Source organism: Psammomys obesus, unplaced genomic scaffold, assembly GCF_907164565.1.
Source record: "Psammomys obesus unplaced genomic scaffold, mPsaObe1.curated_primary_1811, whole genome shotgun sequence".
In the NCBI taxonomy this organism is placed as follows: Eukaryota; Metazoa; Chordata; class Mammalia; order Rodentia; family Muridae; genus Psammomys; species Psammomys obesus.
The window spans coordinates 5,679,596-5,697,518 of record NW_026596117.1 but is presented as its reverse complement, the minus strand read 5'-3'; the positions used below and the strand labels follow the sequence as shown (position 1 = coordinate 5,697,518).

At 34.2% G+C, this 17,923-nt stretch overlaps 1 protein-coding gene across 1 annotated transcript in view; it reads left to right on the top strand.

Moving 5' to 3' along the window:
* Adgrl3 (adhesion G protein-coupled receptor L3) overlaps window positions 1-17,923 on the top strand; it is a 736,167-nt gene that overhangs the window by 277,745 nt on the left and 440,499 nt on the right. The window contains exon 4 of the mRNA XM_055629463.1: window positions 4,026-4,248. Within this exon, the coding sequence (XP_055485438.1) occupies window positions 4,194-4,248 (55 nt within the window). The 5' untranslated portion in view covers window positions 4,026-4,193. The remainder of the gene's footprint in view (window positions 1-4,025; window positions 4,249-17,923) is intronic.

Sequence of the window (17,923 nt, the reverse complement as noted above, 5' to 3'; positions counted from 1 at the left end):
GGGCACTTCCACGAGAAAGTGTTCCTGTAGAAAACATCAGTCTGTTTTGTGGATGAAAGATGTACTGCCCTAAAGCCCCAAATATCAATTTTCATTAAATTCACATTTGTTCCTAATATTGATAAACATTTACTAGATCATAACACTGCCAGAAAGACAGTTAAATGCGGCGTTTATTCAAGAAAAGTTCTCATAAACTTTACTATTCTAGAATATTTGTTTCTTAACAGAAATAAGTGCAGTTATTTAAAATGTAATTATATGTAAATAATCATGTTCCTTAGCCAACCATACCATGACATTGTTTTTGAGCTATTTTTAAATGAGGACTTTGTCATTTCTTTGCCCAACAGATGTTTAATGTAACTTTAAAATTAAGTGTATTATTAAAATCAATTTAAAATAATTTAAAAAGAGCGAACTTGAAAATTCACTGAATTTCGCTATCTTGTGACCGCTGGAGAGCTAATGAGGAGTTCCATGGGAGAATGAAAACACAACAAATGCCAGCTAAAATTCTATCATTTTTCCAACACTCCCCTTCTTCCCAATCTTATGATTTTTTTCCTTTGTCTTTCTTACCCATTTTAAGTTTTTGGTTGTTTTTTTCTCTTCTGATTTTCTTTTCTTCTGCTCTGACAAAATGCTATCAATTTGTCTTGAATGTGTTATGAGGTATTTATCTATCAATATAAAACATCACTGCCGAATGTATAATAATACCGTCCTATCTAAAAGTTTTGTTCTTCCTGACGAATCTGTTTTTTACCTTCAATAGCATAGTAACTGCAAATAAATATTAGATATTAAATAGCATAATAACTATACTAGAATCTTTTGGATATCTGACAAAATATTATGAAAATGAGAAAAATGCATGAAAAATTAGTGGTGTCATAATTGGATTTACTTGAATACAATTGGTTTACTAACTCAGTGACTCATTTATTATCTCGACATCTGCTGATACCCATAGTAACTGTATATACTTCCATATGAAGAACAAGTACGGATACGTAATCTTAAAGACAGTTTGAAAAGCTATGAGCAATATGCAGAACTATACTTCAAAAGGATGTACTCCTGTTAAATACTTTGCCCTGGTCCGAGAGACAGAGCTTCCATCAATTATATGTGTTGACATATTTCATATCATTAATTTAAATTCACTTTTCTTTGCACTACCTTCAAAATGCTTTCTATTCTCTTGTGGTAGAACTTGTACATTATGTTTTTGAGCCACATGGCAGCAGTTCAGGAATAAGGTGCCATTTACCAACTCCAGTTTTACAAACCCTTATTCCAGACCACTCTTTCCCCAACTACCTTTTCTTTCTCTTTTAATGTGAACAAGTGTTTCAGTGCATACATGTAGCATACATAAATTTATTAACTGTTTTAATGCATTATAAAATATGAGAGTTTGTTCTTTGTAAGTCTTCAAGAAACCTGATAGGCTAGAGTCAGATGGAAGGGGAGGAAGTCCTCCCCTTTCAGTGGATTAGGGAAGGGGAATAAAATGAGAAGAGGGAGGAAGAATGGGATTAGGAGGAGATGGGCGAGGGGGCCACAGCTGGGATACAAAGTAAATAAATATGACTAAAGCATTCAAGTCCTTATAGTTTGTCAGTATTTGTTTCATGTAACATCCATTAACTTTAAACAAATACTTAAAGAAAAGAAAGTCTTTGACCCTTGTGTTAATTCTTTAGTTTTCAGGATCAAGCTGATGGGAAAATCTTTAGTGTTATAGAATCAATATGAGCAGCAAAAGGACACAAACTGTAGGCCCTTTCTATTCCACCCGCACATTTGAGAAATGCTGCAGGAAGTATTTGCACTGAGTATATGGATATTTATAGGCTTCAGATTTTAAAATTGTAAGTTTCACTTTGAAGATATATATGTTTCACTAGGTCTTAACTCTTTTAAAATTCATTTTGCTTCAGCCCAGTGCTTTGCTCATCAAACTTACTAACTTCATGTAAAATGGAGGTGGGAGGGACCTGTAGTATAGTCATCAACTTTTCACTTCACTGCCCTGAAACCCTCGCCTTAAGCATAGAGGAAGCCAGTAGATAGTGACTCTTCACTGTACGTTTATGTTGGGGAAGACATTTGGGGAAAATAATGTTACATAGTTCTCTGTAGGGCATAGACTATGATGCATTGCTACTGTGGATGCTGATGACTCTGGAATAGTCATTAGAAATTCATAGGCCTAGTTCACGTTGTGGTATATGACCTAAAACATCTTTAATCTCATTATTTTTTTCTGTTCCTGCTTTCGAACAGGATTGTTTTATGAAAGTTTCAAGGTCCCTTTTATATAAAAATTAGTCAGAGACTATTTCTGAACTCAATGACTGGCTCTTTGGTCTCCTTACCCCCCAAAGGAGGAGCAGCCCTGTTAGGCCACAGAGGAGGACTCTGCAGCCAGTCCTGAAAATACCTGATAAAACAGGGCCAGACGAAAGGGGAGGAGATCCTCCCCAGTCCGTGGACTTGGAAAGGGGCAGGGAGGAGATGAGGGAGGGGGTGGGATTGGGAGGGAATGAGGGAGCGGGATACAGCTGAGATACAGAGTTAATAAACTGTAACTAATAATAAAAATAAAATAAATAAATATATAACAACTAAAAACTAGTTTGTTTTGATAAGTTACTGATAACATGTAAATTACAAAAATCATAAAATTTTTCTTTTGGAGGAACAAATACTCAGAGAGTGGATAGAGATTTATGTTCACATAGATTAATATATATTAATTTCATAGTATTTTGAATAATTAAGGCATTTTATATGTTATTACATGTGAGTCATATAGCACTTATGTCAATATTATTTTACTTATGTATTTTTGAAGGTTAATATTAAACTTAAGTTATATATACTCATAAAGACATATTAAGTAATATTTTTTCTTCATCATATGGAAAACTGAGGCACTGAGATATTAAAGGTTAACTTAAGGTCACAGTGCCAGTTGGACAAGAAATTAAGCTGACTGCCAAATCTATGCTCATAATATTTTTACTCAAATATTTTTAAAATATAAAAATTTGATTCATGGCAAAGTATTTCAGAAAGAGTTTTATTTTGAATCTAGCAGAATGAAGGTTATTAAAAAGATAAATATTTATCATGCAAAATTCTTGCAACTAAGTGTTTTGTATTTTAAATTTTATATTTATAGATTTAGGAATATTTGCATATGCTTAATGAGCCTTCTTGGAGATGGGTCCTTAGGTCTAACATAAAGTTTATTTATGCTTCACGTGTCTTTTGGAGTCATGAGGATTTAGGGCTCAAGATTATCCTCAACTACTTAGTGATTTTGATGTCTGCCTGAGCTATATAAGGACTTTTAAACAAACCAAACCAACCAACCAACCAGCCAAACAAACAAACACCACAAGCAAAAAGTGTTTAGAATAATATGAAGACGATACAATTTTAGGAGTAGACCCATCAAAATTGTGATTTAGGCAGTACTTCAACTTGATTTTCAGTTTTGCAGTTTTAGAAAATGGATAAAGAATATCTTCTCACATGAACATAAATATTCATTCAGTGATCTCAGCTAATTATTTTAAAACAGTATGTTTAATATTTAGAATTTAACATCATGAATTTCAAAACTTTTATTTTTTAAAATTTATTCACACAAATGGTGATAAGTGAAAATATTTATTCTAATACTAGGTTAACAATTTAGTTGGGGAAAATATTTATACAAAGCAAGCCCCCTAAACCTTCATTTACATAGTAACACCAGAATATTTAAATTAATTTGTCCAGTAGAGACAGGATGATTTCACACCAGCTTGAGGCTGGGATATAAACTCGTAATAAATGCATTAATAATGTCTTTCAGATTGCTTATTAATTGTGTATTTCTGCTCATTAAAATGGAAACATGCTTTAGACACAAGAGTTATTCAAGAAACTAATATACGAGTATCTTCATTGGATAACCCACCCTTTCTTTTTTATTCTTTTTTTTTTTTTCTTCTGTTTTGCAGGTGTCTGACTTAGGATACCAGTCTTTATTTTTGAGGAATTTTTGTTTCTCTTTTTGTGTCTGTTTTTAATCATTGACATTGGAAAACAGAAGAGGAACCAGAAATACACTCATTTGGTTTCACTTCAGAACACTCATTCCTGAGGCATCCTCGCCTGAGAACACAGCCATGTGGCCACCACAGCTCTTCATCCTCACGATGCTTTTAGCACCTATAGTTCATGGTAAGTTCTACTGATTTTTCATAATACTGTAGTCACACTGATTCATGCAGACCCTGTCTTTGAAACCTTCTCTTTGAGATGAAGTAACTTATTCTTAACTTTTATATTAATGTCAGCAAGTACCATAATATATATTCTTAGCTACAAATTGACAACTTTTCATTTGGAATCTTTAATGTCCCCTCTTAAATTTGAAAGGAACCTAAAAGATTTGTCTACCCTTTTTTTAAATAGAGCTCCTGCATATTTTATGCTTTAATTTACCAACATATGGAAAAATCACCTGGATCATTAATTACACAGTTTAGTATGAATTTAGTTTGTATTTTTTTTTTTTTTTTTGTGCTTAAAACATTTTTAATGTGGGAAAATGAGCATTTGAGGGGGAGAGCGGAGTTTACTTTCCCACAAAAAGGAATGCTTTGCTTTGGATTGGTGTTTATTACTACATAAAAACTTTAATACACAAATACAACCTGTGATCTCTCACTAGAAACATGATGTTCTCATTTTACATCCTTTTAAATACAAAGCAAACAAAATGCCAACATTGGAGAAAGATAATTTCACAAAAATACTGATTAAGCTCAGTATAGAAGACTAAATCCTGCTGTTTATGTAGACTTCCTGCTAATAACCTCACTAGGAGAGTTTACATAATATGTACGTATAATATTTTTTATAAATTGTGCATTTATTCAACAGGGAAACCTATATTTGCAACTTACAATTCCATATTCATTGAATTTCACTAAAAAAATAGTAATTTTTATGTATGTTCCCTTTGACAGTTTAAAATTTTCTCTTAACTAACATGAGTTTTACATCAAAATGAAGGTGCTAATCTCTCCAAAGTCTCATGGCGCTTTTAGCAAAATAGGAGGACACAGCTTTATGTGTCACTGCTTAGGAGATTTCTGCATACTACAGTGAAAGCCCTTGGAAAGTATCTTTAGTGTCATTAGCTCCTTGGGGTTTTTAACTGGCCCAATGAAAACCAATGTAACTAAAAGTCTGTGTAACTAGCCAATGTTCCCAAAGTGCAGTACGGCTTTCATGAGTTTCGTGCTGCTGTCAGTGTGAAAAGGGATAAACTAACTTCTGTTTTTGTGAAGTGCTCCTCTAAAGTTAATACATTTGTTATGGTCAATTATAACAAATATCTAAAAGGCAGAGATTGTTAACTTGAAAGTAAAATCTTCAGAGAAACACCTTGAAAGTAAGGAGATTTATCCATCATTCATTAATGCTTTCTTAATTCAAGTCTTGATCCGGTTCTCATACAGTCTTAACATTTTGTGATATGCAATAAAAAAATAATAAGGTCATTTAAAAGCAGGTTCTTTTTCTAATTATAGATATATCTAAAGTCATTTAGGTTATACTCTTTACTTAAAATGAAAAACAAAAAAATCACTTATTAGATTTATTTGAGGATTAAATAAACAACATATATAAAGAGTCCAACTTGTCCTTCGGAAGAAGTCTTCAAACATTAGTTTCCTTTATCATGTGTTTGTCCCACAGTTTATTTTTGTTTTACTAATTATATTAATGAGGAATTAGCTAACCATGAGAGGCATTTCTTTTAATGTTCATATTCAGAAAGACTTATAATAGTACACATAATAATATACACAAATTCATGTTTAGAAAGTCACTCTAGAAATACTCTGTCAGAAAAAGATGTGCTAAAAGAGCAGAAACAATGATGCAAGAGTTGTCATTATTTCATAACCAATATTTCTGATTTTCTAAAACGTATACCTTCTATGGACCAGTTAGCCGTAAACATGGATAAGCCGTAGGTCAAGGGTCTTTGCTTTGGGGCCGATAATCTGATTGAGCACTCAGGCAAACAGACACAGACACACACACACACACACACACACACACACAAATGAGAGAGACAGAGACAGAAATAGAGACAGAGGCAGAGAGAGAATAGAGACAGACAGGCAGACAGATAAAGACAAAGAAAGAGAGAAGCTCCAAGTAGTAAATACCTTTAATAATTGTTAGTATTCTCACTTTATATTTGTACGAAAAATCAAAATTATCTTGTTTCATATGGAGACCACCTGGATCATTTAAATGTTGTTTATCCTTAACAGTCCAAGTAACACTAAGGCTTTCTGTGGATAAACTTTATCTTTCCTACTTTTTCATGTTTTAAAACTTTGAACCATAGAAAAATGAGTGCATTATCCACCGTGTATGCGAAGCCTTCTCTCTAGTTTGTTTGATGCCCTTAACTTTGCAGAAAAGAAAGAGCTTTAATGATCAGTTTTGATGCCTAGACTATTTTTCATCTTATCCATATGTAGAGAAATGTGCCACTGATTAGAGCTCAAATATAATAGGATAAAAAATTATTAATGTGCCTGCCAATCCAGGCTGAAAAGAAATACTGCATAATTTGAACCATCAGCTGGTACAACTAACATATATGTCACTTAATAGTGTCTTTTTCAAAGAAAAGTTCTTTAATGGTGTCTTTCCTGTACTCTTCTGAGGTCCCATGGCATTGCCCTTTAGACAAATGGATTGCACATATTTTCATAATAGTGACTTGACTGGAAGTCCCTTCTTCAGAGCAAATAATCATGTTTAATGCCTACCACATCTATGACCGCAAACATTATCCAGTTCAGGTCTTCTTCACAACACTTTCATGGCCTTGTTACGTTATCATCATCATTTTTATAGTATGGAGGAGCTGAATGGGAAAACACCTTGGCTGGTGTTCCACAGCTACCAACAACAGACAGGGGAATTCTCATCCAGGAATGGCCTCATTGGCACAGGTCCTACAGCCAGCCTAACCCATTTCAACCAAGGCACTCCTCATAGCATACAACGTCATCTCCATTATCTTAGAAATTCAAGAGCGAGTGAGGCAGACATTTCAATCACGTGCCAGCCTATAGTCCAAGGGCAGACTGGTTAGAAAGTCAGAAAGAATTGTTGAAAAAAAAAAAAAGGGCTATCACTTACTAGCTCTGTTACTATTACCTGCAAACTAGTTAATATCATTTACCACATAAAGAATGTGCTTAATGCCAGAGGTACAGTGATGTACAGAAGTTTTGTATGTCTGCCCTTCAGGAGCTTATAGTACCTTAAAAATCTGTGAACCTAAATTTCACCTGGAAGATGAAATTCTTGCAGGATTATATTTAGCAATGGATAACTCCTAACATAGTGATAGGCATTTTGTAAAATTTCCATCATTTTCCTATGTCTTGTTTACCTTGAAGTAGCTCTAAATTCCTAAGCCGAAGGCCAGCAAAGTATAGAATTGTCCCTGCCAATAACCTGAATCTTGGGAAAAGAAACAAACACAACCAATAAAATCTTTTTTACTTGAACCTTGGGATTCAAGGGTTGTAAGAAATTTAAAAATACTTACATATACACAAAGCTATTATCAGTACTGTTATTATCTAGATAAAAATATTTCCCATATGCAAAGATATTTAAATCACTTCTTGAATTAGTGACAAATAATTGTCAATTGATGGATTTTTATGTGATCTACACATAGAAAAATTTAGGAACTAAGCTAATACTGTCCATGCTAATTGAATAATATTCACATTGCCCCACATTGTCTAGCCAATGATTTCACAGAGAGAAAAAAAATAATTAGTTCATGCACATTATACATGCTTGTATATATGCAACTGTAAATAGGAACTGTCTCTGGTTTTATGTTTATCTGTCCACAGTCTGTGTCTCTGTGCACCTCTGTATTTCTTTTCTGTTTTCCATGATTGTCCTCTTGCTCCAGAGCCTATATCTATTGTGAAACAAGTCTGAAGAAGTTGAAAAGTGATGTCCAGTTCTTGGATTTTCTAGAGTTGCGTCAAAATAAGATTATTTTGTGTCATTTTATAGATGTAATCCAGAGAAAGGAAAGTTGTTAAAATCAAAACTGTGGTAATTGGGGTGGTGTGAGCTTTTTCCGAGTGAGAAAGAGCCAGGGGATTGAGCATGCTAATCAATCATTCTAGTTCTTCGGTGATCTGGAAAAGCATTTCGTAATTCTTTCATCTTTTTCCTATGCCTTATTTACCTTGAAGTAAATGGTACATACCAGCTCCCCACTGCTTTACAAACTGCTTTTCAACAGAGACTCTCTGAGTTGCCTGGGAATTTGCAATTCTTTTGTTTCAGTTTCCCAAGTAACTTAGATTCCTGGATAGTACCACTACCCCTACCTCTTGGTACTCCTTCTGATTGACAGTAAAAGAACAACAAAGTCTGATGTGAAACCTTGAATTAGGAGATCTATCCCTGGTCTGTGTCTACTTTCAAGTGCCAAAGGTTTGAAGTTTGAAAAGGTAGCCATGGTTCTATGATATTTTAACTAGTCCTCAATTTATTCAGACTTTCCTTACAATTATATTAAGTCACAGCCACAATGAGGGAAAATGTGATCAGTCAGCATACCGTGGTGAACAAGAAATTATATTTTCCTAGCATCTTCAAAGGGAGAGAAATAGGTTTTAAAAACTTAGAAGTACCTTATGCATGTTTTTCTCCTGCAAGTCCACTTATTGTTGCTAAAAGTAAGTATCCAGTTACATATTTGTGGATTTTTTAGGCTAATGTGTTACATTATGTTTGAGTTACTTACGATGAACAGTATTTAAAAGAATGATTCACTGTATGTACACTTACTTACGTTTCTATATATTTTATTTCATTTATATAAAAATAAATTTTATAGTTGTATGTCACTTAATATTACAGTGCTTTGTTAATTAATAAATTTTTAACTTGCTACAATAGTATAAGACTTGAGAAATCCAGAATTATATTTTACTATATATTCTGCCTGACATTTTTCTAGGAAGATGTGCTTTATTTTGCGAAGAGATTGGGTTGACTTCTCACTCTACTTCACTTTGCTACTTTTAGAAATTAATCATCATTCAACACTTGGGGAGGCAGAGGCAGAAACAGAGGCAGGCAGATCTCTGTGAGTTTCAGGCCACCCTGGTCTACAATGCGAGTTAAAGACAACCAAGGCTACACAGAGAAACCCTGTCTCAAAAAAAAAAAAAAAAAAAAACACACACAAAAAAATCAATCATCCTTGAAATATTTACGTTTGGCCACACAGGTAATTTGTAAGAGTAGCAATGTTCTACGTATTTTATAGTCAAATACACTGTGCGTCATGATATTGGTATGTGACGTCAAGACTAATGCATCAATATAATTCATACTGGTAAATTTTTAAGTTCCAAAATATACACAGTGTAAGTCACTATACTTTCTATAATAACAAAATGTTAATTACCAGGATGATCCTAATACCATGTTTTATTTATAGCAACTTATTTAAAACTTCCTATGTGAAGTTTCACAACTGAAAAAGTCTTCATTTACATTTATACCTAGGACTATTTTGTATGTGGTTTTTCTGTGGTGATAATCTGTTAGGATTGTGTACCTGTTAATCGTGCAATATCGCTTTCTTAAATTCATATTTTACGTATCATGATTACTCTGGGAACTAAAATGTATCTTAGAATCTTTTAGGCTGGTTTGGAATGTGACTGCAATTCAATAATTAATGTTGATTGAATTATAAAATATTTAAATATTTAACACTCGTTTCCTTCTTCTTTAGGCTGCTGTTTTCTTCCTATTTCAGCATTAGAACTCTGATCACATTTGCATTTTTAGCAGCCATAATACATATTACATACATTTGTTTTCTTCATTCTGTCAAACTGTCTCTTAAGCAAATAGTTTATATTCAATAGCAACCGTGCTCACGTTTGACATGAGAAACCATTTGCATAATTTTCCAATAATTTACAAGGAGGAAGCATTCTAAAGAAGAGGAAATTTGTCCTAATTTTTTCAGGTTTTTAATTGATAAACTGAGATTAAGCTTTATATTTCACTATCGCTTGCATTTTTATTTTCACTTACTCTGTTTTTACTGAAATATGTTAGTTGCACTTTCAGAGTAATCAATGGTCTTCACAAAAAATATAGGAATAACAACTTTTGGTTAGCTTTCTGTTTTATCTACATATATATTGTATAAATTTCAATGCCTTGACATTCTAGTTGGGTCTGATCAGTAACATCCAACACCATAGTCATTTATTTATTTATTTATTTATTTATTTATTTATTTATTTACTTATTTACTTACTTACTTACTTATTTATATGTCATTTTGTGGGGGGGGGCTGGGTAAGTGTGGGGGTGAATTCAAAATCCTACACCTAGACCTAGCAATAAGTAGTTTTAGTGATTTTGCTGTAGTCCTGTATGTGTGAAAATATTTTTAATTAGAATATTTACTCATTTTAGATTAACATAAAATCTATACTTTGGGTATTATTTTAAAAATTAAAGTAATTCTATGGATCAGCACCGCTATGACTTTTTCAGTTCATGTGAGGGCTTAGTACTGAAGAGCATAGCTCTTTTATTACATGTAGCATTATAACAAAGCATTAAAGAGTACGCTTTAGACCAGATACAATTTGAGAAATTAAAATAGTTACTGTTTTATGGACTAATGATTGTCTTGGAAGAGTAGCAATACATGAAAACTACAATTCTGCTCTGGTCACTGCAATTTGTGTAAAATGGTTCACAAATCTGGAGTGTGAATAAAATGTGAATAAAATATAAGGAGTATAAAAAAGTAAATATTCAACATTGCAATATTATTTTCGGCAATATAATGAAGTATTCAGAAAAGTCAAGGTACCACATTTCGGCTAGGAAGAGTGTAGCTCAGAGGGAAGAGTGCTTTATGGGCATGCACAAGGTCCTAGGTTCAATGCCCACACATATAACAGGACTTGGTAGAGCATGCCTGAAATCTCAGCAGCTCAAAAGAAGAGATAGAGCAATCAGAAATTCAAGGTTCAAGGTAACCCACAGCTACATAGTGAACTTGAGGCCAGCCTGTTCCCATGAGACCATATGGGAAAAAATGGTAATAATAATAATAATAATAATAATAATAATAATAAAGTTTTCATCAGAATTAATGGGAGTCCTTCTTATTCTTATAACACACACAGAGTCTTAACAAACAGAAAAAATATGGAGAACTATTAGGAAGGTCAAAATCAATAACCCAATAGAAGAAAATTCTTGAATTTTCTTGGAATTAGAAAACAGTTGAAGAAAAGCCTGAATATGAAAAAAAATCATCCAATATTTTCCATATAATCTACCTGGCTTTTTTTCATATACTATCGAAAGTCTTATGTGAGCATTTCTCTGAATAAGTAAAATACAAATTACCTCAGATATGTAAGATTTTAAAGAAAAAATAAATTAATAAACATAAAAGACCAATAATAAGATACTAGCCTGCCTGAATACAAAGTATCTTTATAAACAGAGAATATGTAGTATGTAAAATAGAATCTTCAGAGTCGGCACATTAATAAATTGTAAAAGTCAGACCCACAGAACTGAGCGACAGGTTACCTTTGACTCATAAAGTTATGAGCAGGCGTTCAGAAAACCATGTACCTGAGAACAGAAGTGATCAAGTGGGGTTCAAATTGAGAGTGGCAGGAAGAACACTTTATAAAATTATAGAATATCAATTCCCTATTAAAAAAATATCTTTTGAGTTATTTCACTTTATCTCCATCTAAAAAAAAAAAAAGTTGGCTGAATCAAGCCATGGTGGTAGTTTACTTCAAAACAACTTTTATAGAATATCCTCAATAAAAGAGAGAGAGAGAGAGAGAGAAATTGAAAGGCAGAGAGAAACAGAGACGGAGGGAGAGAGGAGAAAAAGAGAGAATACCCTTATTTGTGTGTGTTCATGTGTGAGTGATTGCCTGTGCCCTGGTGTGTTTTCCTGTGGTATTACTCACCTCACCAAACAGACTGAGCTGACTCTCCAGTACAGTTTCAAGTCCCCACCTACCAGAGCTACACAGGTCGCCACAGCCATTCCCACATGGATTGGTGAGAACTTGCTCAGGTCCTCATCCCTGCACTGAAGCATCTCCCCTCTTCCAAGCATTCCAGATATTTTCTGGACTGTCTTGAGGGGAAACCCTTCTCACTGTTATGGAAAGGCCCCATTTGCTGTCACAGCACTTCCAAAACAGGGCTGACAGTACTTGTTGAAGCGGTTTACAGGGAGGGTGAAGGGTCTTGTGAAAGAAAGGTCTAATGCACAATCTGAGTAGGTCCAAACGTCTACTGCCATTTCTGTGAAAGAAAACTTTGTCTCAGAGTCATGGCAAATAATAATAATAAAGGAAAAAAAAACCTTAAAAATTTAGAACTGTCATGATAAAGGAGTAAGACATTGATTCATGAAAGATAATATACTTTTTAAAACCTGAACATATTTAATGTAATAATCCCTTTCAAAAACAAATAACAAAAGGCACGTTTTTATTCAGTGTATTTTATATTCGATAGAACTAACTTAAAGTTCAATAAACTTGAATGATGTGTCAGTTGATTTTTATCTCATTATAGTAAGCACTCCAGAAGGAAAACCTTGCTTGGTCTAGTAACCCATGTGCCTCTTATTTTGACCCTTGGAAGCCAGAAAATCTATTTTCTCTCCCTAGGGGTTAATGTTTCCAAAGCTTTTTATATAAATTGCTCATGTAATGCATGTCTTTTGTGATTACCATTTTTCCCTCAGCCACTTAAAAGTTATTAATATGTAACATGTGTAATTACTCAATTATTTTTATTTCATAACAATATTCTGCTGTAGGCATACACTGTACTTGTCAGGTTTTGAAGATGTAAATTATTCCCATTCTTTGGCTGCTTGCAATGATGCTGCTTGAACATTCACGCAGCCTGTTTTATTTTGGGTGTCCTTTCATTTCTCTTTGGTGTATATGTAGGAGTGGAAATATTGAGCCACCAGATAATTCTCTCTAGCATTTTTTAGGACTGCTGCTGAGCTCTTTAACAATGGAGAGTAACAGGTCCTTGTTTTCAGTGTTCTTGAGGGTTCTCCTGTCTGTAGGTCTTGCATAGTTCTAACTTAACCTATTGCATGGAGATAAAACAGCAGTTGTGATCTGCTTTTTTCTAATGTCTATGATATGCAACTGTTTCTCATATGCTCATTGCCATACTAATCACTGATTTTTTAATCTTAAGTTGTTTTTCTTTATTATTAAATTATTACTATTGTAATAGAATCATTTTTAGAAAAAAAACATATTTCTATGACAGAATATGCAAGTTTGATGTGCTTTTTCATTTCCTTTTTAAAATTTTTTTTAATTTAATTTTATTTTTTTACAATTTACTGACTTTATTATAAAGGACTGACTCCTTTACCGAGGAGCTAACCGGATTTTAGCTCCTCCCTCATCTCCTCCCAGTCCTTCCTTCCCTTCCTCTTCCCTCCCCCTCCTTTAGTCCACTGAAAAGGGGGAATCCTCCTCCCTTGCCATCTGACCCTAGCTTATCAAGTCTCTTCAGGACTGTCCGATTCCTCTTCCTTTGTAGCCTGGCAAGGCTATACTACCAGGGGGAAGTGATCAAAGAGCAGGTAACCTAGTTCATGTCAGAGACAGGGCCCGCTCCCCTTACTTGGGAACCCACATGGAGATTGAGCTGCCTACAATCTGAGCAGGGGGTCTAGGTCCTCTCCACACATGGTCCTTGGTATCAGTCTCTGCAGGTCCTCCTTGGTCCATAATTTTTCCTTTGTCATATTGTGGATCTCCTGTCCCCTCCAGGTCCTTTTGTTCCCATCTTATCCATAAGACTCCATGCCCTCTACCCAAAGTTTGCCTGTGAGTCTCTTCATCTGCTTTGATACCCTGTTGGGTGAAGTCTTTCAGAGGACCTCTATGGTAGGCTCCCATCCTGTTCCCTTTCTTCCACTTCAGCTATCTATCCTGTTTGCCATTCTGAATGAGAATTAAGCATTTTCTCTAGGGTTCTCCTTGTTGTTTAACTTCTTTAAATCTGTAGATTGTAGTATGGTTATCCTGTATTATATGGCTAACATCCACTTATAAGTGAATATATACCATGCTTGTCTTTCTGGTTCTGGCTTACTTCACTCAGGGTGATTTTTCTAGTTCCAATCATTTGCCTGGAAATTTCATGATTTCCTTATTTTTAATAGCTGAGTAGTATTCCATTGTGCAAAAGTGCCACAAGAGATGGCTGAGCCATTAAATGCTAGGCTCACAACCATAAATATAAGAGCTTGATCTTTAAAATTGACATCATTAAAACTGACTTCTCTGAAAGTTTTTGCTTAGATTGACTCAAATCTTAAAATTTTTTTTGACCTTTAATTCTAAATATTTTTTTCTCTCCTCCCTTTTTATTTATACAGTTGATTAATAAGAGAATTTATCGTTTCAGGGTTGTTCTTTAATGACAAAACTTAAAATTGGCAGTAATTGAAGTTTTATTCTAAGAAGTCCTGTACAGTGTGGTAATATATTGACTTTTTTAGTTTCCAATTCCCCTTTCCTAGGAAAATGTTGAATAATACTGAATGTTCATCTTACTGTCCCCCAAATTTTCTTTTTTTGGCAAAGACCAAATTATTTTGTTTCCTGATTTTGAAAATCTTGTTATTTGTTAATTTGAATTTTAATTATTTATAATTTTTAAGTTGTACTATATCTATGAGGTTAATAATTTCTTTATCATAGCCTTTTTTCTTTGCCATGTCCTGAAACCTATTGAATTCTTTTATTTTTTGCAGCTGTGACTAATACCTTAGACATAAACTACACAGAAGGAAAGATTTATTTTGGCTCAAAGGATTCAATTTAAATTTCGTTGGATCCATTGATTTGGGTAAAAGTGAGACAGATCCTGGCATAGTGGTGCATGCCTGTATCTCAGCACGAGGGTTCACAGAGGCAGGTAGAGCGCTGTGAGTTCTAGTCTAGCCCGGTGTCCAGGACAGCCAAGACTACTCAGAGAAACCCTGTCTCAAGAAAACAGGAAAAAAAGTGAGACAGAAAGAATATTATAGCAGAGCAAGCATACTGCTAGTTTCTCATCCATGGTATTAATGAAGAAGAGGGAAGGGAAGGGAAGGGGCATCAAAGAAGAATAGAGGGAGAAAGGAATAGAGGGAGAAAGGATAGAGATAGAGACAGAGAGAGTCATACAAGGAGAGAAAAGTAGAGATGTTCTAAAATATAGCACCACCAGCCTAAAGAAAGCCAATCCTTTAACATATAGCCTGCAGGTAATACTGTGGGTAATATTGAAACTGTAACAATATCTCTTTTAGTTTATCTCAAGAAAATTATGCAAATTCATAATTTGATGTTTTCTTGCCAAAGCTGTATATTGAATATTAGTGTCCTTTTTTTATCACCTTGCACCAGTCAATCTACAAACAAACAAAGAGGATATCCAGCAGAAAAGCTAAGATTTACACCTAAGATCTCATTACAGTGCACTCTTATGATGATTTCAGCCTATGTTTAATATATACATTAATATATATAATAAATAACATATATTATAAATAAATATATAATATAACTTATATAGATATATAATTACTATTTGGGAAGAAAGAATTGAGACCTAAAATAATAGGTGACTAATAAATGGCGGCTGGGATTAGCACTTATTTGTTAAGGAACTAGGAAAGATATAAGTGTATTTAGAATGTGCTACTTGCATAAAGCCTCAAAGTAAAGCTTATACTATTGGCTAATCTAAGCAGGCTTCACGTTGCAATATGCAGCATTCTATTGAATGATATCTGAAACTCTCTAGCTTTAGACTCTGGTTCCAATTCCATTATATTGAAGATATATTACATGAATCAGCTTAAATCACAGTGCTCTTATTTGTTAAAGGGGTAATTAGGACAACTCTGTTATAGTCTGAGGACTACATAAAATGATGTATAGAAAGGATCTCACACAAAACCTTATGCATTTAATCCTCAGAGAATGAACTCATTAAAAAATACCTACAGGAATTAAATGAAAAACAAATAACCTGGAGAGGAAGCAAAATGTAAAATACAACATCATCTTAGGGTCACTTGCTTTCAACAGTATTTTTCAAAGACCACATTGTATATTCTTAATCCCTGAATGTGACAGTTTCTCTAATTATGTGTCTACACATTTACACACACATTCATCCCATCATTATATTCAAGACTCACCCACTGGACTGTAGCTAAGACTTTAATGAGTTACTAATGAACATCTTAAGCTTAGGTCAGCATTCAGAACAATCCTAAAGAGTGTTGAAAAGCTATTCAGATTACAAAGCTGTGGCTTTTAATTAGACTGTAGGCCCAATAAAATTTCCTGTCTTCACCCGTCTTTCTGTTTTGAGAATATTGAATACCAAGTGTCAGCTTTACCCTCCTTTTTTTATCATTAGCCATTTTTTGAAGTTAGTAGGGCTGAGTTCAGTCAACCAACTTTGACAAATCATTGAATTGATAATTTTAAAAAATGAAAACATTACAATAGTATTATTCAGTGTTTCATTCTTTTCTCTTGGACTTAGATGACTTTAAAACAGATTGATTTTGTTGTTGCATCAGAGAATAACAGATGACAGGAGGAAAAAAATCCAGATACAATTAAATCATGTAGGAAAAAAAAAACAAAAACCTCCCTGTACTTATAAAAAGAACACACAGTCTGCTTTCACTCATTACCAGTTCTCTGCAAGCTGTTAGAGGTAGCACAGAAATAGTAGTTATAAATATTACCTGAATAAGATCAAGAGTACTCGTTACAGGAGCGCTCCGTAAAAGTCACCAATGAGTGCTACTTAACAGTAATCTTTTTGCACCCTTTTCCCCCTGCTTTTAAGAGTGAAGCTGGTGAAAACATGCAAAACGAAAGGGCATGTGCCTTCATGAAGAAGGCATGTAATAGGTAAAGTTTGAAGGAGCGGGCTGACTGTTGGTGGCACTCTGTCCAGGAACCCTCCACAAAAGCTTAAACGAGGCCTGTTAGAATAGTCACAATAGCTGGTAGTTGGAATCACTGTTGTATACGGTACAGGCTGCTGTTGGCCGGCTTAGGTTGAGCCCCTGCAACAGATTAAAATATCAAGTTTTAGAAGTAGGCGCTTAATAATAATCACAGTATGAATGTATGACCGACACGACATGATCGGTCACTGTGACATTTGAGCTTGTTAGTATATAGGTTGTGTTGTTAACCAGCAGGGAGGCACTCGTTTTGACTTCGTGTTGACAACGGGGATGAGATACAGGTGGCAAAAATCTCTCCCTATAAGGTGAAAAGAACAGAAAAATAAGATAAAAAAATGTTTGTGTTCTTTTCAACTATCCTCAGAGATGCCAGTTTTGACTAACTTAGCAAAGAGAGACAGAATTCACTAACAAGCCTGAGCTCTGTGAATATATGCATCATTTTTTGCTCATTTTGCCCACACATCAAGCCTAAGTGGCAGTGTGATTGAAGAAGAGTATCCCATTGCCACAGCTGCACAGAATTTTAACAAAATGGTTTATAGCATTCTGAACACACAGTTTCCATAACATTAAGAATTAATATTCCTGAAGAGGTAGCAGATGAAATAAGTAAAGAAGTCAGCACTCTATAGAATAGAAGAAGAAGAAGAAGAAGAAGAACAAGAAGAAGAAGAAGAAGAAGAAGAAGAAGAAGAAGAAGAAGAAGAAGAAGAAGAAGAAGAA